The sequence below is a fragment of the Leopardus geoffroyi genome, chromosome X (assembly GCF_018350155.1).
Source record: "Leopardus geoffroyi isolate Oge1 chromosome X, O.geoffroyi_Oge1_pat1.0, whole genome shotgun sequence".
NCBI classification, from domain to species: Eukaryota; Metazoa; Chordata; class Mammalia; order Carnivora; family Felidae; genus Leopardus; species Leopardus geoffroyi.
The window spans coordinates 101958221-101981549 of NC_059343.1; the positions used below are offsets into that span (position 1 = coordinate 101958221).

General features: G+C 42.3%; 1 protein-coding gene and 1 long non-coding RNA gene across 9 annotated transcripts in view; one reads left to right on the forward strand and one right to left on the reverse strand.

Moving 5' to 3' along the window:
* GRIA3 (glutamate ionotropic receptor AMPA type subunit 3) overlaps nucleotides 1–23329 on the forward strand; it is a 268559-nt gene that overhangs the window by 114244 nt on the left and 130986 nt on the right. For all 7 annotated transcript variants that reach the window (XR_006711071.1, XM_045472567.1, XM_045472565.1 and 4 more), the window contains one exon: nucleotides 19016–19203. Coding sequence is in view for 6 of the 7 variants with exons in the window: in XM_045472567.1 (XP_045328523.1) it covers nucleotides 19016–19203 (188 nt within the window). In the remaining variant the exon portion in view is untranslated. The remainder of the gene's footprint in view (nucleotides 1–19015; nucleotides 19204–23329) is intronic.
* LOC123595191 overlaps nucleotides 1–23329 on the reverse strand; it is a 162024-nt gene that overhangs the window by 16088 nt on the left and 122607 nt on the right. For both annotated transcript variants that reach the window (XR_006711072.1, XR_006711073.1), the window contains exon 3: nucleotides 340–483. This is a non-coding gene — a long non-coding RNA (uncharacterized LOC123595191). The remainder of the gene's footprint in view (nucleotides 1–339; nucleotides 484–23329) is intronic.

Here is a 23329-nt window from a genome sequence, read left to right on the forward strand (position 1 = left end):
AGTACCAAAGGCCAGGGACACAGTCTCGGGACTATTATCCCACATTGACTAGGGGCAGAGGTTTTGCTGATCCCATCTGTGAAGGCTAGCAGGGCCCTTTTGATGACAACCCTCAAGAAGGCCAATGAGGCCAACTCCCACGTAAGAACACAAGTCCCTCTGACAAGCGTGGAATTATTAAATAAAGAATTAAATGAAAGAAAGTTTTGGCAACTGCTTCCAAGAGGGTTTTACTGGCCTGGAGCTAGTTGGAAATTAAGTTTGCATTATTAATTGAAAGGCAAGAAGAGAGTCTTGGAATAAATCAGATAAAATAAATAAAAAGATGATTTTACTTACTGTCAATAATGCCACAGGCAGTCTTGGGATTTGGTGGCAGTGTTAACAAAAATGCCTTATCTTCTTAAGATTTTTTTCTGCCAGCTCTCAGCAGGTCCAAATGTATTTCCGGTCCTTCTTCCCCTAAACGGTGATCGTATAAAGCTTCAATGACAGAAAAAAAAAAAAAAACCTTGAAATTTCTACAATGATAAATATTTCTGAGGCCATAACTCATCCCTCAGGTAAATCTAGTACCTGGATACTTCTTCCCATAAGAAGAACTTGCTCTAGAAGCTTGCCTGAGCCACAGTCCTCAAACGTGGGACTTAGGCTTCTAGGAGTCTAAGAGAAACTTACTTTCAAACTGAGCTTATCCCATATGATCTGATTTTGAACCCACACCCACCCAAAGTTTACCGCTGGAGGGTGACTGGTTCCACTTACTAAGGGGCGCGATGCCAAAACTTAGGAACTAACAGAACCAAGCAAAAAATAAACAAGACTTCAGAAGACATGTCTCCTGTATTCCCCATGCCTAATTATAAGAGTTGGTTATCCTCAATGCCAATACTGCTCTTGAGTTTGTCCATTAGCATCCATTTTTCTTCATTACTTTTCTTCCCAATATATCAAACGTCCTCTGTTTACTTTCCATTCATCCTTCAAGACCGACAGCCGCTCCCTCTGCACTGGGGAAGATTTGGGGGAGTGCAGTTCTACAGAGGTGAATATTTGGTAGAAGTCTGGGAGCTGAGCACGGAGACAGTCATGCGTACAAACTGCACAAGAGATAAGCATAAGAAAGTGGGGCCGTTTCACATTTCCAATAGCACCAGGCCTTTGTATTTAAATTCATTCCCATATCCAGTTATGCGGACACATATTCAGTTATAAAGTACGAAAAAGATTCTAGAATTAACTACCAGTGAATTTGAGTGTAGCCACTATTCGGTACTATTCACGCCTTGGATTCCGTGTCCCTATTGCAAATAACCCAGCAGGTCGACAGAATGGCTGGAGATGGGAGGCCAGGGGAAGCAGGGTTGGGTAGATTAAACGGTCTATTGAGACCTCCACTTGCTCTATCATTCTGTTAGGAGTCATTGATGTTAATGCTCTTGGACTATTCTGTATGAATAAGGCAAATTGTAATAGACCCACAAATTGATCATTCAACAATCTGAGGCCTGTTTTGAAAGATGGTGCTTAAGGTCTTTTTTTTTATTCATCCCTTGGGTATGTGGATAATTCAAAGGCAAGCACTAGACATATCTGTTGAGTATGTCTGAATAATTGGCCAGTTTGATCTTTAATATTATACAGTTACTACTCTAGCTGTATCTAAGGCTTTATGCTTCCCTTTATGTCACCAGATCACAAATCGCTATCATATCATACATCAAGTACAAGGCTCAGAGAACAGAACGAGTGACGATTAAGACTGTGTACCAGACACACTCTTCTCTAGTAGGAAGGAAAGGAGTAAACTAACATTTAGTGAGCACCTACTGTGTGTCAGACACTGTGCTAAGAAAGTTCACACACATCATCTAAAGCATGTTCTGTATTGGAAGCAGGGTTGCTCTATTCAAAGAATAGCTGGTGCTTGAGAGAGTGGAGGAAGAGGAGGTATTGCATTTGGGACTCAATAAATCCAACAACAAAATACTGATCCAAGAAGTAGCAGCAGAGTACCAGAGGAATTTGCCTGTCAGAGAGATCCCAACATCCTTGGCCGACCGAAGCTAGGATATCAAGAGGCTCGGGGAAAGATGCGTATCTTTTGAGATGACCACACTCCAAGCAAGTTACATTGAGCTTGCTTGGCTCTCCAGAGCTGCGAGGCCTGGGGGTGGACCCACACCCCTGTGCTCACCCAGCCGCGCCCACGTATCTGCCACCTCCAGATAACCCTCTCTCTGGCCCTGGGACACAGGCTGATCACACACCATTTCCTGAAAAGAATTCTCCTGTGTCTTTCTCCAGGGACTTTGGCAGAAGGCTGGGGAGGATGCTTTGTGTGTCCTTTGGCTTTCAAGTGAGGAGCTAATGCCCAAAGCTCGGAGCCAGGGGGGAGGTTTGTCCAAATGCCTGACCTAGAAGGGCCATAACTTCACTTCTTTTCTAATTAGGATAATTAACCTCCCCTGCTCGTTCATTCTATTCCAATCCAGAAAGCTTAAATTAAAATGGCACAGGGGACTGTGGGGCTCTAGGGACAGGAAACCATTTACAAGCCTTTCATCTCCAAGCAGCTGCCATCAAGGCAAAGTCAGGACAAAGTCCTCCTAGCATCCTCACCCTGGAAACAACCTTGGGATGCCTTTAGGACTGCTTTCAGAGTTTTCATCAACGTAAACATCCCATCAGCTATCAAATTTTGCCGAGCTCCATAGAACTGGCTAAGTTGGAATCGGGGCTGTGGGGGTTGCTCATAGTAGGTAGCATATCTCTTTGTATTGTTGCCTGGACTTTGTGGTGGGTTCAAGGAGACCAAAAACGGATGCCTTCAAGTGGGTGGCATTTGATGTGGGATTTATGGAATTTGTTCTTTGGCAACAACCACTGGAGGCAAAACTTCAGGAGCATTTCCTAAACTGGAATCCAATAGCAGCATTATCACATAGGACAGAGACACAACTGAGGGGGAACAACGCTGCAGTTCTCCGTCTAGTAGCGTTAATTCCCCATACCTCACCTGCGAGCGGCTTCGAGAGTTCCTCATCAAGTATCTACAGCTTCCGTGCTGCCTAGGCAGATAGCCCCGGGTATAGTCCTCTGGGTCTTTTGTTCCTCATTACTACACGACTCAGTCCAAGGTCTCCCCTACATGCAGTCCTTCACGCCTGTAAGGGAAGCCACTGTGTTCTATAGTCTTTCTGCCCAGAGCTCTCTGGCTGCAGCCTGTTGTGAGCCTCCATGGCTGATGGGAAAGGCAAGATGACAGAGTAATAGATGAGGTTAGGCTGCCCATTTGGACTGAGTAGTAAAGAGTTCTTTCCAGCCTGGTAATGCTAAGATTTTCCCCGGGTCTACCTTGGTTGGAGCCTTGAAATATCCCCCGTAGATGAAGACCCTGACTTGCTACTCAGTATATCATAGAGCCATCGGCATAAATGTCGAGAGACTTGTCCTGGGCCTAAGTTGAACAAATGAGTCACCCTCCAGCCTTTGCCAGTTCGTGCTCTGGTCCCCTCCTAGCCCTACACTTCCCACCCATAACCTCTACCAAAGCCTAGGCTGTCCTTCCTTCTGAATCACCCATCTGTGTTAATCAGCCAAAGTGCGGTTCTCAGTAGATATATAATAATGACCAGACTAGTGCTTCTTACATTCTACTGTGCTTACAGATCACCTGGGGAGCTTGTCAAAAGGCAGATGCTAATTCATTTAAGTCTGGGGTGGGGCCCGAGAGTCTGCATTTTTAACAAGCAGCCTTGGTGATGCCAAGAACTGGTCCATGAACCATACTTTAAGTAGCAAAGATGTCAGTACAGCACGTTTAGGGCCTTCTATCATTGATATGCTGATCTAGGGGCCGTGCTTTACGCAGCGAGAACATATACCATCTTCTGAATGAGTCTCACCCAACTGCACCGCTTGGAGTAAGAGATAGTGACCTCTCTTCTTGGCAGTTCACGATAGCATCCTTTCATATGAAGGCTAAAACAACACTTTAGTGTAACCAGGGCTGTGCAGAGGGCGTGGCAAATGTGGACCTTGGCATAGACTATCATTCTTGGGACCTGGGTTACGTGAATAAGCCTTTCTGGGCACCTGCCCTGCTTCCTGAAGCCAATCATGCAGGCCAAACTCATTTTGGGTCCAACCACTCCATTTATTGCATCTCCTTTCACAGTGGCTCCGGATGGCTGCTGCTGCCACATCACTCATGCTGTGATCTGCATCAGTGGCTAAGACAACGGAAGCAGCTACATCATCCAAGGCACAATCCATTTATTTCATGCTGAAAAAAACAATCTTCTCTCCAAGTGGGGCCCGCCAAGCTGGGCAGTTGCCACAGCTTCGAGTTTATGGGAAATATGCCTTTTGCACCATTTAGTTCCTCAGTGGAGAGCAATGTACCCCTTGAGGAGGCCCCAGATGTCATTACTTCATTGATACTGGGCTGGACAGAGCAAGCCCACTTTTCCTCTAAAGCACAAGGTGTATAACTCCTGGAGTTGTCAAAACATAAATTTGCTGGAGAAATTCACTGCCTTGTTTCTTTCCTAAACTAATTCCTGAATCCTTTCCTCTTTAGCATCGCTGCTGATTAGGTTCTTTACTCAAAATAAACCTTGAAGAACATTGTATTTGGTTTAGGGGATGCTCTATTACACTGATATTTGCAGAGCTAAACACTGCAGATGGGAAGATTTCCCTAAGAAGATTCCAGAGCATTGTGATTATGTGGTTTTGATCCAAAATATAAACATGTTTTATGGCCTAAGGGGCTTGTCAAGCAATGTTTTAAAACACACTGGCAAATTTAAGATGGTTTTAAAAGTAGGCTTATTTGAGGATCCCGAATGGTCCCAAACCTATACTCCCCGGTAGCCGCTTGGGAACAGGTCTTGCTGGACTGACCCATTGCTGGCTCTGGTAGGGTCTCCAAGCCAAAGAAATATTCACCATTAACTGTTTTCCTCTTGTCCACTGGCCCTGCCCCCCTATGCCAGTTACTTGCCTCTCCTGGAGGACTTAATAAATACTTTCATCCGCATAGGACCCTACAACTCCACCTCTCCTTCAAAATGACACATAGAGACCTAATACACTGGCCACTGGGCTCAAATTTGCAGCCAAGAGGAACTCACTTAGCCATTTTGTTAAGTTCTGTCACTGAGCACTTTGCCTCAGTGAGCACAGAAGCTTTTTGGGCATGGTTGACTAGTCCCTCCTCTAACCCAATCATTATGATGACTAGCTACATGGTTCCTAATTAGATTCATTTTATTCAAATAAATTCCTAGCCAGTGCAGTTTCCCAGCAGTCCATCACTAGAGTCGGCATCTTAACTGTAAGTGATTCAGGGTTCTCCCTCCATAAGCCTTCCAGATTCTAGCTTGCTGAAGCACTCCTAAATTCGGTCATAGCCATGTGGTTGTTTGTCATTTGCGACTCATTAGCTCAGTTTGGTAGGTCCCCTGGCTAAGTGAAGCCAAGGCCATGACTTTGATGGTTGCTAGGGACAATTAGCCTCCCTCTAGTCCACAGGTCTATACTTTTTCCTCCATGTTGGCCAGCCAACCTTCTTAGTAATATGTGCCATTTGTGGCACAAGAGACTGGGCCTAATGGTGGGGCTGGCTTTGTTTGCACCTCTTAACTTCACACCCGCAGCTTGAGTGAAAGTGTTCATTTCTAAGTGAAACACTCATTAGGAACAATGAGGGTAAGTGAACAGAAATGTTTATAAAGATGTTTTCTCACTGTCCCTCTTTCAGATTATCTTTCCTTTTCTCTAAGTCCTAGCCTCCATTTGCCTATTAGCAAAATAGAATGATCCTTATTATTATTATTATTTGAGAGAAAGAGAACACAAGCAGGGGAGAGGGGCAGAAGGAGAGAGAATCTTAAGCAGGCTCCACGCTCAGTGTGGAGTTTGATGTGGGACTTGGTTTTACAAACCCGGGATCATGACCTGAGCCAAAATCAAGAGTTGGATACTCCACCGACTGAGCCACCCAGGCGCCCCAGAACAGAATGTTCTTGATCCACTCTCCAAATTCTGTCTGACAGTACCTATTTATATAGTCCTTAAGGGACCCCTCAAAATAGAATATTGAAGAAACTGAGTCCCAGAATGGGAAAGGAACAACCACAAGTTCACCCAGTTTAATGAGCCTCTCAAGACTTTCTTAGAAGGAAAATCCTAGATTGCAAGGAAGTAGAGACATGTGTAATACCTCCTCTGAAATTTATCCTAGGAGCAAAGAAAAACATTTGAAGATTTTTGAAAATGAGCATGGCTGTTCCACAATCAAAAGAATGAGAACATGAAAGCCAGTCTTAGCGAACAGCTTGGCTGGAAGGGGAAGGACTGTTGCCACAGCCCAAGCAACTACCAGTAATAACTTCGCAATAGCTGCCATCATGGGAATGTAAAGAAAGGCAAAGACACAGAAAGGATGAATTAATTTGACTTCATGTTTGCTCAGGGCAATGGAAGAGCCAAAGATAATGCTCAGATTTGCTAACTAGGAGATTTGACAGAAATAGGGAAGTCAGGAAAAAACCAGCTGCTTTGGAGGCTGGGGGCATCTGAGACAGTGTGAGAAACAAGAGCCATGATAAAACTCACCCAAGTCTAGTAACTCCAACTCAACTCCAAAGGTGGTGATTCACTGATGAGCGATATGCCATTATCCAGAGAAGCCCGGCTGTGTTTCTGTTAAGCATTCACTTAGAGTTGATGGCACAGTAAGTAGCCTAGTGGGCCTGAAAAATTCCAGGGTGTCTTCAGGTAGTTATACAACAATGTGTTCTAAAGCCCTCCCTGTCATGGAGAAATACATAAACAACGTATGACTCCATATTCCCTGAACTACTGCACATATTGGAGTAATTTCAGCCACTGATGAAGAGAAAGGACAGTTTGAGCTTGGAAGTCGAACCCGGGTGTCAGTCTCAGCTCCAAAGTTTACTAGTTATGTGCATTTATTTGTAAACGCGTACCTCTCCGAGGCCCAATCTCATCTGGTACTTGGGAAGAACTACCTATGCTTAGCGGTGTTGGGACGATTAGATGTAATAATGTATAGAAATGTTTACCACACTGCCCATCCCAAAGTAGGCATTCGGTAAATGTGAATTTATACTCCTATCCCATACTTTACAGGGAAAGTAAAAGCAGTTCAATTTAAAATCTGAGGAATGAGGGTGCCTGGGTGGCTCAGTCGGTTAAGCATCCGACTTTGGCTCAGGTCATGATCTCACGGTTCTTGGGTTCGAGCCCCGCGTCGGGCTCTGTGCTGACAGCTCGGAGCCTGGAGCCTGCTTCGGATTCTGTGTCTCCCTCTCTCTGCCCCTCCCCTACTCACGCTCTGTCTCTGACTCTCAAAAATGAATAAACGTTAAAAAAATTTTAAACATGAAATAAAATCTGAGGAATGAGAGTAAAATATTTATACGTGAAACTATGAAAATATCTATTATTCCAACAATGACTTAAAGGTGGCATTCAACCATAACCCCTGAGAGATAGTCATCACCATCTGTAGTCTAAGATTCTCAAGCTAATAGTAGATGGGTGTGAGAGCTTAGAACCCTGATTTCCCCTGCCGTCTCAATCAGGTGATCTGTTTGATGAGATATGTGTCGAGCTGAGTTTTAATGAATGGGCAGTTTATATGATGGAAATGGGGCTTTTCTAGGTGTTGAGGGGCAGCCAGACTAAACCACTAGAGATGGAAGAATCTGGAGATGGCTGTGCCTGCATGAGGATGGTGTGATTAGGCAAGGTGAATCAAGCCGTGAGTTTCAAAGCCTGTGTAGATTAGAATGGGCCCCAGTACCAAAGGGGAGGGAGACCCAGCTAGATCTGAGGAGGAAGTTATGCTCTAATACACAAACGTACTTGTGGAATTTCTGGCTTCCCCCTGCAAAGGCATTGAAGAAAAGAGGAACAGAGACTTTAAGGAAGCCACACAAGTCTTGTAGGCAAAGTTACAAGGAATATCCACAATGATTTTCCTGTTGGGTTTTTTTAAGTTTATTTACTTACTTTGATAGAGAGAGATAGCATGAGTGGGGGAGCAACAGAGAGAGAGGGAGAGGAGAGAGAGAGAGAGAGAGAGAGAGAGAGAGAGAGAGAGAATCCCAAGCAAGCTCCACATAATCAGCATGGAGCCAGATTTGGGGCATGAACTCACAAACCATGAGATCATGACCTGAACCAAAATCAAGAGTCAGATGCTTAATTCAGCCACCTAGGCATCCTTCCTGTTGAATATTCACTTTTACTCAATACCAAAATGAATCTTTATCCAGAGAAACACAACAGAAACATCACTTCACATTAATATTGAAAGTTAAAACATGAAAAGGGTTGTGGTCATGGTCAAGTTGGGATCCACCACTGGAAAAACCATTTTCTCCCTCTGGACTTCAGTTTCCTATTTGTACAAGGAAGAGATTGGGGCTGTCACTAAATTCTGGCTCTAATATTTGAGAATGCTAAGAGACTTAGGAGAATCCTGGCCATCTCAGACAACCTAACTTCTCCACAGTTCAGGCGAGATTCAGCCACTCTTCCTGGAGCCCAAGGCCTGCACAAGATGAAACATTAGCCTGTAACCCTTCTTCACACTGTTAAATCCACTGTCATATCCCCATTGGAAAAACTCAATGGAAAGAAAACAACTAATCAAAACGAGTTGATCTTAGTGATGTTTTTATGTGTGTGTTTCTCTTTTTAGCATGAGAGGGCATGTGAAAATACTTATTTACCTTGTAAGTTTGCACACCTCACTTGCAGTGTTTCCAAAGCAGTTTTTAGACCACAGGATTAAGTCAAAGGGAACTTTTTTGCCTCAAGGGAAAAGCATGCTCGCCGTTGTCCTTAGGACTGTATCTCTAGCCCCTCTGTATCCTCTAGGCGAAAGCTTGCCCTTAATATTACCTTTGACAGCCTTCCAATAGTATCAGGATCAAGAAATCTCTGCACTTGCAGGCAGAATAGGCCTCAGTCCTTTGCAATCACATCCAGACCCCTTTCATCTTTGACATAAATCTGCCTTCATTTTCTGCCCCCTTTCCTTATTACTGGTAGCCAGCACCCATACCTGACCCTCAAATCTCAGAAATGTTAAGAGGTTTGGCTTAGCCTTGCTTTCTCAAAATTAAGAATGCCAAAGAATGTTTCCAGATAAGCACTCTCCTGATAAGAAATCTTTTCTTAATAGAATGCAAGCACATATTTTCTGAGCTTAAGTCCCACCTGGGTCAATCCACCTTACTTCTCCCTAGGCACAGGCCACAATGTAAGCTATAAACTACTGTGTACAAAGGGAAGCCTTTGTGTATATATATATATATATATATATATATATATATATATATATATGTTTTATCCATTCATCCACTGATGGACATTTAGGTTGTTTCCATTTCTTGGATATTATAAATAATGATGCAGTGACCTTAGGAGTGCATGTATCTTTTTGAATCAGCCTTTTTATATTTTCCAGATAAATATCCAGAAGTGGAATGACTAGCTCATACGGTATTTCTATTTTTAATTTTTTGAGGAATCTCCATTGGTGGCTGCACCAATTTACATTTCCACCAACAGTGCACAAGGGTTCCTTTACCTCCACATCCACTCCAACACTTATTTCTTGTCTTTTTGATACTAGCCATTCTAACCAGTGCAAGGTGATATCTTATTGAGCCATTCTAAGAGGGTGAGGTTTCAGTTTGCATTTCCCTAACAATTCGATGCTGAACATCTTTTCATGCGCCTGTTGGCCATTTGTATTTCTTCTTTGAAAAACATGTCTATTCAGATCCTCTGCTCATTTTTTAATTGGGTTGTTTATTTTTGTTGATGGTGAGTTGTAAGGGTTCTTTATATATTTTGGATACGAATCCCTTGTTGGATATATGATTTGCAAAAATTTTCTATTCAGTAGGGTGCCTTTTCATCTTGATGATGGTTTCTTTCACTGTGTAGAAGCTTTTTAGTTTGATATATTCCCATTTTTTAAAAATTTTTGCTTTTGTTTCTGTATTATTTTTTTTTATATCAGACTTTGTGTGGTTGAGGATCAGAAGGCTTGCCTGTTCTGCTTTCTCCAGACGTTAAGCAAATCTACTCCAGATGGTCTTTCAAATTTCCTCTCAGCTGACAATGCAAACCAAGTTTACTTTCACCCAACACTGACGTATCTATTTGGGCATGCTTTCTCAGCTTATGATGAGAATAGAGCTATGGGATTCGCCAGCAGGGAGACAAAGTTCGGGACACAAAAGAAAGATGGAAAGGCAGAATTACATGCACCACCAGTGTCAGAACCAACTCGAAACTTGACAAGTAGTCGGTCAGTAGTTACCACCTCGACTGGGATATTTGAGTGTCAGGAATCCTTCAGGCGGCCAAACAATACCTCCTACTTACTATTGTCTACAATTTCTCCATTAGAGTTTGCCCCTTTACGTTCAGTCTTTGATTCTGATTGAAAACATCAATTCTCCGTGGAGGGGGTCACCATTAAGCTTTAATCTGCCATGGGCAGTCTAGTATGAGTAAAGGGTTTGATTTGGAGTGAGGGAAGATTTAGATGGGGAAAGAAGAAAGGGATATGGAACTGAGACATGGGGAGGAGGGGGACCTTCTGTTCACAGACTCCCAAATTAGCTAAGGTCCCATCCTAATAATGCAGGTGCAAGGAAGAGAAGATTTGCTGAGGGTCAGCTTTTAATTAAAGGGAAACTTAAACAAACACAGTTATGAGGAATGAAGACCTCAGGGAAATCTTAATTCGCTAAGGGTAAATTGGGCCGGGCGTGGGTGAATATTTGTTTTTATCCTGTTCCCTAAAATCCACAGACTGACATCCATATGCAAACACAGAGGGATTCTTGATCTTTCCATCTTGAGCTCCTCATACACAGAAGAGTTTCTGCATTAGCATCTCAAATTTAGACAATCAATATATTGATTTTGGTGGACACCAAATGTGTTTCAGTCAAATTAAAACAAAAACAAACAACAATAAACAACAAAACGTGGATTCAGATGTACTACAGGAATCTTTCCATGAATTCTTTTTAAAGAAAAGTACATTTGTAATATGAATAATCATACCCTGGAGTGTTGGAGTTGAGCTCATATTTTTGAATATCAGATTTCTTAGATATGACCAAATATAACTCAAAATAACTGAATTGGGCTTATCATCTCTCTCTTTCCTCTGCCTCTATTTTTCTGCTCTCCACTTGTATCTCAGAAACCACCTTCATGTACCATATGTAGCTTCCCCCATTCACTTACTTTGCCACAATATACAAGATAATTTTATCTGAAATTCCATGGAGACCAAAGATGTAAGAAATGAAGAGAGTGGTTCACCTAAGTTTCGGGTTTAAAGCCCAGGTGGGCACAGGAATAAGAGCAGAAGAGAAATTTTCATTTGCCTCCTTTCATCTCACATAATTTTTTAAGTTTATTTATTTATTTTTGAGAGGGGAAAGAGATGAGCGGGGGAGGGACAGAGAGAGAGGGAGAGAGAGAGAATCCCAAGCAGTCTCCTCACAGTCAGCACATAGCGCCCAACATGGGGCTTGAACTCACAAAACCGTGAGATCATGACTTGAGCCAAAATCAAGAGTTGGTCACTTAACTGACTGAGCCACCCAGGCACCCCACATAATTTTTTGATGTACAAGAATATTAATTGCATAAAATGTTAAACTTCTGTTAATTAAAATGTGTCACAGGAAACATTAAATGTCAAATAAACTGAATTAAAATATATGTGACATATGTTACAGACACTTATCATTAATATATTAAGACTCTTGTAAATCAATAAGAAAGCCATTGGGGCACCTAGCTGGCTCAGTTGGTAGAGCATGCTACTCTTTATCTCATGGTCGTGGCTTCGAGCCCCACGTTGGGCATGGAGCCTACTTTAAAAAAATAACAAAAAGAAAGAAAAGGAAAGCCATTAATATCACAGTAGGAATCTGAACAAAGGAAATAAATGGGAAATTCTCAAAATAAGGAATAAACATGGACACAAAAAGTTTTAAAAGTCATTAACTTTACTAACAGTCAAAGAAATGCTAAAAAGAAAGAGAATCTTTTTATACCCCTTTATCAAATGGGCACATGTATTATTCAATGCTAACAAAAGTGAAGAGAGACGAGTAATCTCATATTCTGCTGATAGGGACATAAAGTGGTACAACCTTTCTGAATGACAATTTGGCAATATGTATCAAAAGCCTTAAAAATGTCCATAACTGTTTGGCCTGATATTCCTACTTCTAGACATTTATCCTCTGGAAATAAGTAGAGATGCTGTATGAATGCTGTCATCACAGCATTATTCGTAGTAGGGAGTGACAAGAAACCATCGAAATTTTCATACTGGGGAATGTTTAAATAAAATTAAATATGTCTAAGGGATGGAATATTATGTAGCCATTAAAGCCATGTTTGAAAACATTGACTAACATAAGACAATGTTCAAGATATCATGTTAGTTTTTTTAAGTTTATTTATTTATTTATTTATTTATTTATTTATTTTGAGAGGTGGGAGAGAGTATGAGTGGGGGAGGGGCAGAGAGAGAAAATCCCAAGCTGGCCCACGCTATCAGTGCAGAGCCTGATGTTGGGCTCGATCTCACGAACCAAGAAATCACGACCTGAGCCAAGATCAAGAGTTGGACACTTAACCGACTGAGCCACCCAGCCGCCCTTATAATGTTAGCTTTTTAAAGACAGGTACACAAATAGTACAATCTGTTTTACTAAAAAAAAAGAGCATGCAGTATGTTTATATAAAATAAAATAGAAAGAAATATCAAATGTTAACAGTGGTTATCCCTGAGGAACAGAGTCACCCATACTCATATTTTTTTTTTACATTTTTTGTGTCTTCTCAAATGTCCAAAATGAACACATATTAATTTTATACTTAGAAAGAAAAACCCAGATGCTACCCCAGAAGAACAAAAACATTCGTAAAGTGTTCTGAATACATTAAGGTCTGCTTCCCACATACTCAGTGTTCGCAGATTCCTCATTTACCACAGGAAGATGCGATTCGTAACCCTGGCCTGAGTCTTCCCCTCTTGACTCTGTGCCTTTGGTTGCTTATTTCTGGATGGTAATATCCCTTCTTGGATCATACTTTTCTCACCCAGAACCTTTCTTCCAGTCATGAAGGACACCTAAGAAAAGAAACCCACTTCCACATTCCTCATTGTGTTGGGTCGCTATTAGAATAGGTCAACGGCTGTCAACCCTGGCTGTATGTGAGAATCACCCAGGGAATTTAAAATAAAATAAAGAAAAGCCCAGGAACCACTTGTGATTTAATTGGTCCAGGGTGAAGCTTGGACAGCCATTTTGTAAAGCTCCCAAGGTGATTGTAATGTGCAGCCAGAGTGGAGAGCCACAGAGGTAAGTAAAGATGCAGAAAAACAGAGTAACACTTTCCTCAGCTGAATTCAGTTGGGTAACATAGGCAGGATGGACCTGACACCATTCCCCACTGGCCTCTAAGATACCCACCAGCTACCAGCTATTCGTGTGTTAAATGTCACAGTCTGAAGCCCACTAAGCACATCACCACCTTTCAGAGTCATCATGCGAATGACCTCATGGAATGGGCAGCCCCCAAGGTGATGCTCAACAGTCCTTTTCCTTTCCTTCCAAATTTGCTTGTGTGAAGGCCACTGCTAAAATGCAGCTGTGTTAGCTGGAGGGGTAAGACATTAAGCCACGAGCCGTTCTTACACTGGCGCCTGGAAAAGGACAGAATGCTGAGACAATGGGACACAGGACAGGCAAGTTTGTCATTCTTCTGTTTTTAGATCAAGTACCAAATTTGTTCGGCGTGGAGCAGGGTTTCATTTTGTTTGTATAGTGAACAAAATCCTGACCTTCTTTCCCCCTGTGAAAATGATTTTGACAGCTGTAGATTTGAGAGACTCGTGTGTCTGCTGCCCCCGTCATGAGATCAACCCAATAGTCTCAGACTGAATTCCTGGGAGCAGATTCTAAGGTGGAGATCAGCATGCTGAAGTTTCTTGGGGTGTGGCTTCACTACCGACACTGGGGGGGAGAAAAAGGAGGAAGCAGGGTTGAGCAGAAGGAGGAGATGGGTGGTAGTGCAGTCCTAACAAGGCCTCAGCCTACCCTTCAGGGAGCTCTGAAGTTGGTATGGCCCTTGAGCGTTATCCGATTTGGGTTAAAGGGGTTGTGCCTTTATATCCTGTAATGAGCAGTCATTGGATGCAGGCCGCTCTGCGGAGGGAGCAGGACCTGAAGCCGGGAAGCTCTCCTCCGCCAACAACCTTCCCAGAAACTAAAGGAATAGGCCCTTTGGTGCTGAAGGGGGATCTGGGTGGTACAGCACAGCAGCCCCACTAGCCTTTACCACAGTGGCTTCCTTGTTTAGCAAGAATAGCCCAACAACCAGGATTGGGTTGTCATTAGCCGTGGCCTGGTTCTCCATCCACCATCACCTTGCCTCCCCTCTGCTGTCATGCTCCTACATTTTCCTGGTTGAACTCAGATGGCAACCCAGCATTCGCCCAGTCACCTATGTGGTCACGCCCAGTCTTTACAAATGAGGAAGAGAAAGAAGGGGGACAGCAACAGTGGTCTGGAATCGAGAGAATTTGTTGCTCAAACGAAAGTCGCTTTCAGTATTAACAAAGTTGGGCTTGCGAAAGCTCACACAGAGTGGAGGACAATTCTAAAGCTGCTAAAACAGCAGGCTTATTTTTACAAAGCCAAGGCTTTGTTAAGCACCTCACCTCCTACAAGCACCAACGCCTGCTTTTGCTCTGCCTCCAGAGACAGACTTCTCTTTTCTTTCTTTCTTTTTTTTTTTTCTCTCCCTCAAACTCATATCTACTCTCTTTGGGCAGCTGCAACAGGGAACAGCCAAACTATAATAAATTAGGTACAAAAACAAATAAAAGCTTTTTGGGGGGATTACTCACGGACGCGTACGGAACTGAGGTGAGCACCGTCCCCCAGGGCTTTCCGGTACACAGCCACATGCTCGAGCTGACACGGGGAAACTCTGCGACAGTAGAAGATTCTGCAGTGTGAAGCCACGGTTCTGACTTCCTCAGAAAACGGAAGCGAGGCTCATAGCCCAGGAGGCCCCGGCCTCCAGCTCATTAAAAAATCAGTGGCTTTCTCTATTTAATTTTTGAGTAGGTAAGACACTCACATGATTCAAAGAACAAAAGTATAAAAAGATCTATAAAATCGGTGTTTATTAAGAGGCCTCTTATTTGTGGCGGTGGACCGCGTGCAGAGCTACACTCGACTGTCATCTGCGTCTTCCAGGAGCTTATGCTCTGAGAGGACAGCGTTGAGTCATATTTTTTAATCTTTATTGTTTTTGTACTTACTGAAAATAATACTGCTTCTTGTGAAACAGTTGAACGTTAACATAAATAAGTGGCCGTTCATGTAGAGGTTCTCTGTCATCCTATACCTCAGCAATAACTATTGCCAATTTTTCGCATTTCTTTCTATACATATACAAATATATGGGTTTTTTTAAAAAACTCTTAATGGTTATATTATTTTTGAGACAGAGGGGGACAGAGCATGAGCAGGGGAGGAGCAGAGAGAGAGGGAAACACAGAATCCGAAGCAGGTTCCAGGCCCTGAGCCATCAGCACAGAGCCCGACGCGGGGCTCAAACTCGTCGACCGCGAGATCGTGACCTGAGCCAAAGTCGGACGCTCAACCAACTGAGGCACCCAGGCACCCCTGGGTTTTTTTTAATAAAAAAAAGAATTACACTCTAAGTGCTATTTTCAGCTTTTTTCTATATGAAAAAAATATTGCATAAATCTTTTATTATATAGAGATTGGACAGCAGCATAGCATTCCGGGTATCTGTACTATAATTTATTTATCCAGTTTTATTTGGAATTTTTAAACATCGGTCATACAGTTCTTCCAGTTGGCTTCTTTATTGTTTGTAACTGATTACCCTCGCATTCCGGTCTACTCCTCTCTGGAGAAATGAATGAGAAGTCAGTAAGGGAAGCTTCATGGGGGAAGAGAATCATTCACAAAGGTCTATAAGTAGGGGCAAATGAGACATACAGGTCTATTTGCCTTGAGCAGGTAACAATGATAATACTGAATAAAGGTGCAAAACCATCTTCCAGATTTGAGTCAATGTGAACATAGGGGAGAAGTACAGACTGGTATGAGGTGAGGGATTAAAGAAAGGGAGATCAAAGCAGGTTGGAATGGAATGAATGTTGAGGCCTGGATGCTGAGTCATTACGTAGCAAAGTCATTATGGAGAGAAGCGACATGCTTTAGTTGAATCCCAGCTTGATATCAGTGAACAATATAATGTGGCTATTTACAAATATTAGCCATCCTAGGCTGCTAAAATAGCAGCCCATATCAGAGCGGCCAGTAATCCCATTGTCATCCACACTGGTCAGATCACATCTGATTTAACAGGATCAATAAAATATTGACAAATATCCATAAGAGAGAGAGACGCAACAGGAAGGGAACCTATCATCATGTCATAAAAGTAAATGCTGTCGGATTGGGACATCTTCAGCCTGAAGAAAAGAAAAGTAAGGGGAGATGTGTTAATTGTCTTTAATAAATATGGACTGTCACATGGAAAAGGGACTAAACCTATCTGTGTCACCCCAAGTGGCCGAATAGGATCAGCCAATAGAAATTTTAAGAATGTAGATTTTGACTCAATACACAGAAATTCCTTGTCTTTTGCTAAAGGGTCTTTGAAAAAGTTTAAACATATCAGAGACTCCCTGATGTAATTTCCTTTCCATTATTAATTAGCCAATACTTTCTTCGTAAATCGTACAGAAGTAAAATTCAACCTAGTCCTTGCCAAATTTCATAAATTCTTAATTAGTAGGATTCAAAATAATGAGACCTGATTGTACAGTGCTTAAGAAAGATTTTCAAATACTTTCATCTCCTTCTTCCTGTTTATTTCTTAATCCCATGCCTTGGCCCGCCATGTGCCCTCAACTCCCACTGAAGCGGAGAGCACACAGAAAACCCACACGAAAATGTAAATCTGAGAAATAAATATGCGTGGTTGGTTTAAAAAGAGTAAGAATTAACATTTAAAGCAATGGTAATTTACTCTGATCTGTAATTTTGAGCTCCTGTGCTGAAATTGCTCATTTGGAAATTACCAAGTGCTTGGGTCTCATTTGTGATCTTCTTCCTGCATACACCCAGCACACAAAGGAGTCATAATGACCGGCTGAGTCACTGCTGCCATCTCCCTGAAGCGTGCTCTCCAAATGTCAATACCATTTTCTCTGGTGCAGTGATGAAGATTCCCAACCGTAGCTTGCTTACACTATCGGACAAGCCCTGGAATGTGTTCAAAGGGCACCGAGATCTTCCGTTCTCTACTGCTCCAGTGGCCAAATTGTCATGCCATAGATCGTTCTGGCTTTGCAAACCATTCCCATTACCCATTTCTGTTAGTTATTACCTAAATAGAAATGGAAAACAATTTAAATTTATGGGAATAAGGGAGCTGCTTTTGACCATATCCAAGTAAAATGATGTCTGTACTTGACGAAATTACACTCAGATTATGAATTCCTCCCAGAAGCAAAAATAGTCATGATATCGTGTTAGAGATGTTGGTGCTCTAAAAGACCAGAACATGGAAAACCCTGTGCTGTTCTGTGGCTCCCACTTTAAGATACACCGCTCCTCCCAACTTCTCAAACGCTACCTCCTACCGGGTTACCCAGAACTTAGCATCCCATCTTTTCCGTCTTTCCCATTCAGCCTAGATCCAGGGTGTTAGTAGTAATAGCTGTCAGATGTAAATTAACTAAAAAGGAACCAAGAATCCCTGGTAAATTTCATTAAGAAAGGGGAAGAACTCAGGAAGACTTAACATGATTGAACTTTTTCATAAAACTGTGATCAAAGGACCAGTATGATATCTTTGTTATAGACTGTCTTTGTCAGGTTTTCTTAGAGTTATTTTACTTGAGAGACATAATTTATCTTGTTGGATAGTGATATCCATGTAAGAATCAGCCATATTATAATAAGGTTCTATCTCTACCGAAGCTATTTCTTTTTTTGTAAGTTTATTTGTTTATTTTCGAGAGAGAGAGAGAGAGAGAGAGAGAACATGAGCAGGGGAGGGACAGGGAGAGAATCCCAAGCAGGCCCTGTGCTATCAGGTCAGAACCCAATGCAGGGCTCATTAACACAAACCGTGAGATCATGACCTGAGCCAAAATCAAGAGTTGGATGCTTAACTGACTGAGCCGCCCAGGCGCCCCCCTACTGAAGCTATTTCTCATTCCAAAGAATGTTTAGTGGAAGATGAAAGACATGAGCTGCAACAGGAAACATTGAGGCCAGAAACAAGGAAAAAGCTTTGGCATTCAGGCCATAGATAGTTTGATCATGCACGTCAATAAAAACAGTTAGGTACTATAATTCAGCTGTGATTGCTCAAGTCTGGCCTCGATAAACGCCCAGCCTGGTGCCCACAAGTCGTAGAATCTTCTTTTTTTTTTTTTTTTTTAATTTTTTAATGTTTATTTATTTTTGAGAGAGAAAGAGAGACAGAGTGCAAGTGGGGGAGGGGCAGAGAGAGAGGCAGACACAGAATCCAAAGCAGGCTCCAGGCTCTGAGCGGTTAGCACAGAGCCCGACGTGGGGCTCAAACTCACGAGCTGTGAGATCATGACCTGAGCTGACCGCGGACACTTAACCGACTGAGCCACCCAGGCGCCCCTAGATTCTTCTTTTAAAGCAAGATAGACATGCCGACTGTGTGGATGGGTAAAGCTGGGATTATGAGTAAGCCTGCTTTCCACAGTGGATATGATTCAAAGGGACCCAATGGACTGTAATAGAAACTCAGTAGAACCTTTAATACCTACAGGAAGATTTTTAAAAAAGAAAAACATCATCATAACTGTTCTTCCTTCTTTCAGGATTTTCCATTCTCCAAGCGATCATGGAAGCAGCCGTGCAAAACAACTGGCAAGTGACGGCAAGGTCTGTGGGAAACATAAAGGACGTCCAAGAATTCAGGCGCATCATTGAAGAAATGGACAGGAGGCAGGAAAAGCGATACTTGATTGACTGTGAAGTCGAAAGGATTAACACAATTTTGGAACAGGTACGTTGGAGATTTATTCCACCCCCAGCCGACATGTTAAATCATCAACCTCAGGCAGTTCCCGTCTCTGCTAATAAATTAAGTAGCCAACGGACTAGATTTGCCAACAGTTTTTGATAGTCTCTCTAATCTCTTTTTTTCCTCCCCAGTGGATGCAGGGGGAAAAAAAGAAAAGAAAAGCAAATCTAAGCTGTTGAAAATTGCATACCATGATTAATCTGGAAGTCTCTGCAATTTAATGCTACCTATCAGATAAACACACCCTTCTACACCTCTGTTTCATGGACAGCTGACTGCTTTAAAGTAATCCCCTTCTTTTTCCATGCCTTCCTCCCTGCAGGGGACGGACAAGGGATTAGGCAGGGCAGAAGGGTAGGGTTTTGTTTCAGGGGCCTAGTTGCAGATTGTCAAGACAGCATTTCCTGGGTTCGAATTTGTGGATATTTTTTGCAGAATATCCCTCTGGTTCCAGAGAGAGGCAGAGAGAATGTGTCGACCATTGTGGAAGTAGGATGGCATGTGAGAAGGGGGGAAAGTGTTTATGGTTTTAAAATGTGAACGAGTTGAAAAAGACTTAGACTGAGGGGAAAATACCACTCAGTGGGCCAAAATGCATACGTGACAAAGCTCGGGTATTTAAACTTAAGACTAAAAAATATTAGAAGAAATGTTTCACCGTAAGCCAGATGGATACTCTGTTTGGAGTAAAGAGTCCAAGTGAAACGTGATGTAAGTGTGTTATTTTCCTCGGAAGTCTCAATTTTCCAGTTAATAACAAAGTGCCTATGTTGCCATAAACAAAACTGTAGGGGAAACATTTCCATTCTAATTCGATCCCAGCGTACCTGGGGGCCAAAATAGCTTCGGAGATTGAAATTAGAGTGAGCAGCCATCGCCTGGGAAAGCAGTTTTATAGCAAATTAAATATTAACAATTTGTCAGATATGCCCCCATAAGAAGAGAATGCAAAAAAAAAAAAAATAGGGAAGAGAAGAGGAGGGGAAAGAAGGAGGGAGAAAGGGAGGGAGAGAGGGAGAAAGAAAGAGAGGAAGGAAGAGAGAAATCGCTGACCCTGCATCGTAGAGATACAAAGCCACAAAGCTGTCCCCTTCCTAAGAACGGCATCACCTCTAGTGAATCACAGCTCACAGGAAATCTAGAGCATAGCCTGGCTAAATCAGATTTCTCAACTAACATTTTCTTGAGCTACCCAAATGATCCACCCCTCCCTTCAAAAAAAAAAAAAAAAGCCTTTGATTTTCTTAGATCTTGAAAGCAAAGAATCAGGTCAGTGATGTTGGTGCATGCACTACACGCCCTCTAAAATTTATACCAAAATAGCCTTTTAGTGGGTGACCTACTTAATAGCCTAAAGCACAGGAACATCCCCCTGGTTGTACTTTGTTTTCCTTCTGTTGTATTAGGAACTTTGGCTTCTTGAATATCTTGCATTCCATGAAGTCTTCTGGGTTTTGTAGAATCTTACCCTGGAGTCTGGGATTCTTCGGCATGATGCCATAGAAAACTCAGTGGGTGAACTCCGAATTTTATGTAGCTCTGGGGATCTTGGGCAATTAAAATACCAATGCCTCAGTTTTCTCATCTCCATAATGGGGACAATAAAATTTGCTCTACCTCACATGGTTGGTATAATTGCTTCAAAAGACATACACTGCCATAGAAAATAATAGTCGTTAGTACTGCAAACTACACCAACATTATTGAAAAACCCCATTCTCTCTTTTCATGCATCACTTTCTATCTTCCTTTCCTCGGTCTGCACATTCACAGTATCCCTCAAAATGCTTCCTGTACAATTTTTTAGGGAACATTGTTCAAAGAAACGTTTTGGCAATAGACAGGTAAGGCTAAAGAGCTCCTTTCACTTATTTTCCCCCCTCTTTCAAAGACTCGTTATAGAACCGTCAATTCATGATTGTTTTCCTGCCATTTAAGGGATTTCTATCAGGCCCTAAGTACTATGGGGTAGGGGCCATGTTTGTCTTGTTCACAGTCGTATCTCCAGTGTCCGGTAGAGTACCCGGCATACAGTGTTGGACGGATAGGTGGATGGACGGATGGACGGATGAATGCGTGAATATTGCACAAGCACATTTAAGTCACTTCTGTTGTGATTTTGCTATGCTTCCACGAAGAGGCAAAACAAGTGCCGGCAGCCACATGATAAGATGATCAGAGCACACGTTTCTGCAGAGGTTTAAGATGGTGGCTCTCGGCTCAAGCCTCTTTCTGATGATGTCATGAATTTGCCATAATTTATTTTTTATGTAAAGATAGATTTCGCATTGAGCCAATTATTTAAATTAAGCAACGAATGCAACATGATATTTCTTTAGAGGAAACATTGTAAAAATGAATTAAATGCTAAAATAGATGTCGCTTTTCTCATTGGTTTCTAACCATTCTTTTGACAAACTTCTCATAATTCACATATACAGATCCTGGCTAGAATGATAGCATTTATAATTCACTTCGTATTAAGTTCTTAGAAAAGATGCCCCTATCCCCCAAAGGTGTCTTCAACTTTGAGGTTATTCTCATAAAAGGAAACTTTTTTCATCTATATTTATTTATTTTGAGAGAGAGAGAGGGAGAGAGTACAGAAGCGGGGGCAGAGCAAAGAGAGAGGGCGAGAATCCCAAGCAGGCTCCACGCTGTCAGCACAGAGCCCGACACGGGGCTCAGTCTCATGACCATGAGATCATGACCCGAGCCGAAAGCAAGAGTCGGACGCTTAACCAACTGAGCCACCCAGGTGTCCCTCATGAAAGGAAACTTCTATATCTCCCATAAAATGATACTTCATGCCACTATGTGTGGTCGAAGAGCCTGTTACATCACTGTAACACTATTCCCTACAGATTTGATTTGGGCATAAACTTCATATTATACTCTGTATCCCATGGGTGTGACTGGAAAATCCTCAATATGGTACAACTTTTCAAATATAAACAGGTCTTCAACACAGTGTTATATAGCATAACCTCCCCATTTCATGATATAGGTTCTAATTTTCCCTGTGAATGTTCACTTACAGGGTGAATAAAAATTCTGGTAACATTTCTTTCCAAAGCTCTTTTTTGAACTCTTTCAAACTTTCAGACTGCAGCAGCAAAAAAAAAAAGACTCAATTAGGTACTAATCTGTCTTTAATATCTCTCCTGAACAGTTGAACTATAAGGAAAGTATTCCAAATTTATAGCTCTAAGAATTCACATAGAACAAGAGCTAGAAACAAATGGAGCCATGAAAGGTTGTCAGGGCTCGTAGAGAATATTTAGAAACTGTAGATTGTGAATCTAAACAGGGAGATTTCGGTGTACTAGGATGAATGAACCACTGATCTGACCTGACATGGCAGTCCCAAAACCGGATTGTGTTCATCAGGCCCTCCCCATGGGTGGACAGCTGTCTTAATGCAATGACCAGTCTAAACACTCACTTTTGAAAAGGTTGCCTCTCTGGGGTGCCTGGGTGGCTCAGGCAGTTAAGCATCCAACTTCGGCTCAGGTCATGATCTCACAGTCCGTGGGTTTGAGCCCCGCGGGGGGCTCTGTGCTGACGGCACAGAGCCTGGAGCCTGCTTCGGATTCTGTGTCTCCCTCTCTCTGCCCCTCCCTCACTCACACACTGTCTCTGTTTCTCTCAAATATAAATAAAAACATTAAATTAAAAAAAAAAAAACAAGAAAAGGTTGTCTCTAATGGACTTACTTATCCATGATGGAGTAGATCCTCCTTCGCAGTAGCATATACCTGTGGACTGCTTTTGAAAGTCATGTTCCATAAACCGATACGGCTCTGTTGGACATCTAATGTTTATTTGGAGAGGCAGCATAGCAGAGAGTTTCAGAACATGGACTCTGGAGCCAGTCTGCATGGCTTCTGTCACTGACTAGCTGTGTGACCTGAGGCAAGTTACTCAACTCTCTGTGCCTCCATTTCCTGTTGTAAAATGGGAATGATAAGTGTACCTTAATGACTTAATATATGCAAAGCATTTAGAAAAGTGTCTGACACATAGTGTTTGTATAGTGCTTTGATGCTAAATGATGTGTTTTCACATACATTATCTTCTTGGAGCCTCGCTACGGGAGGTAGGCAGG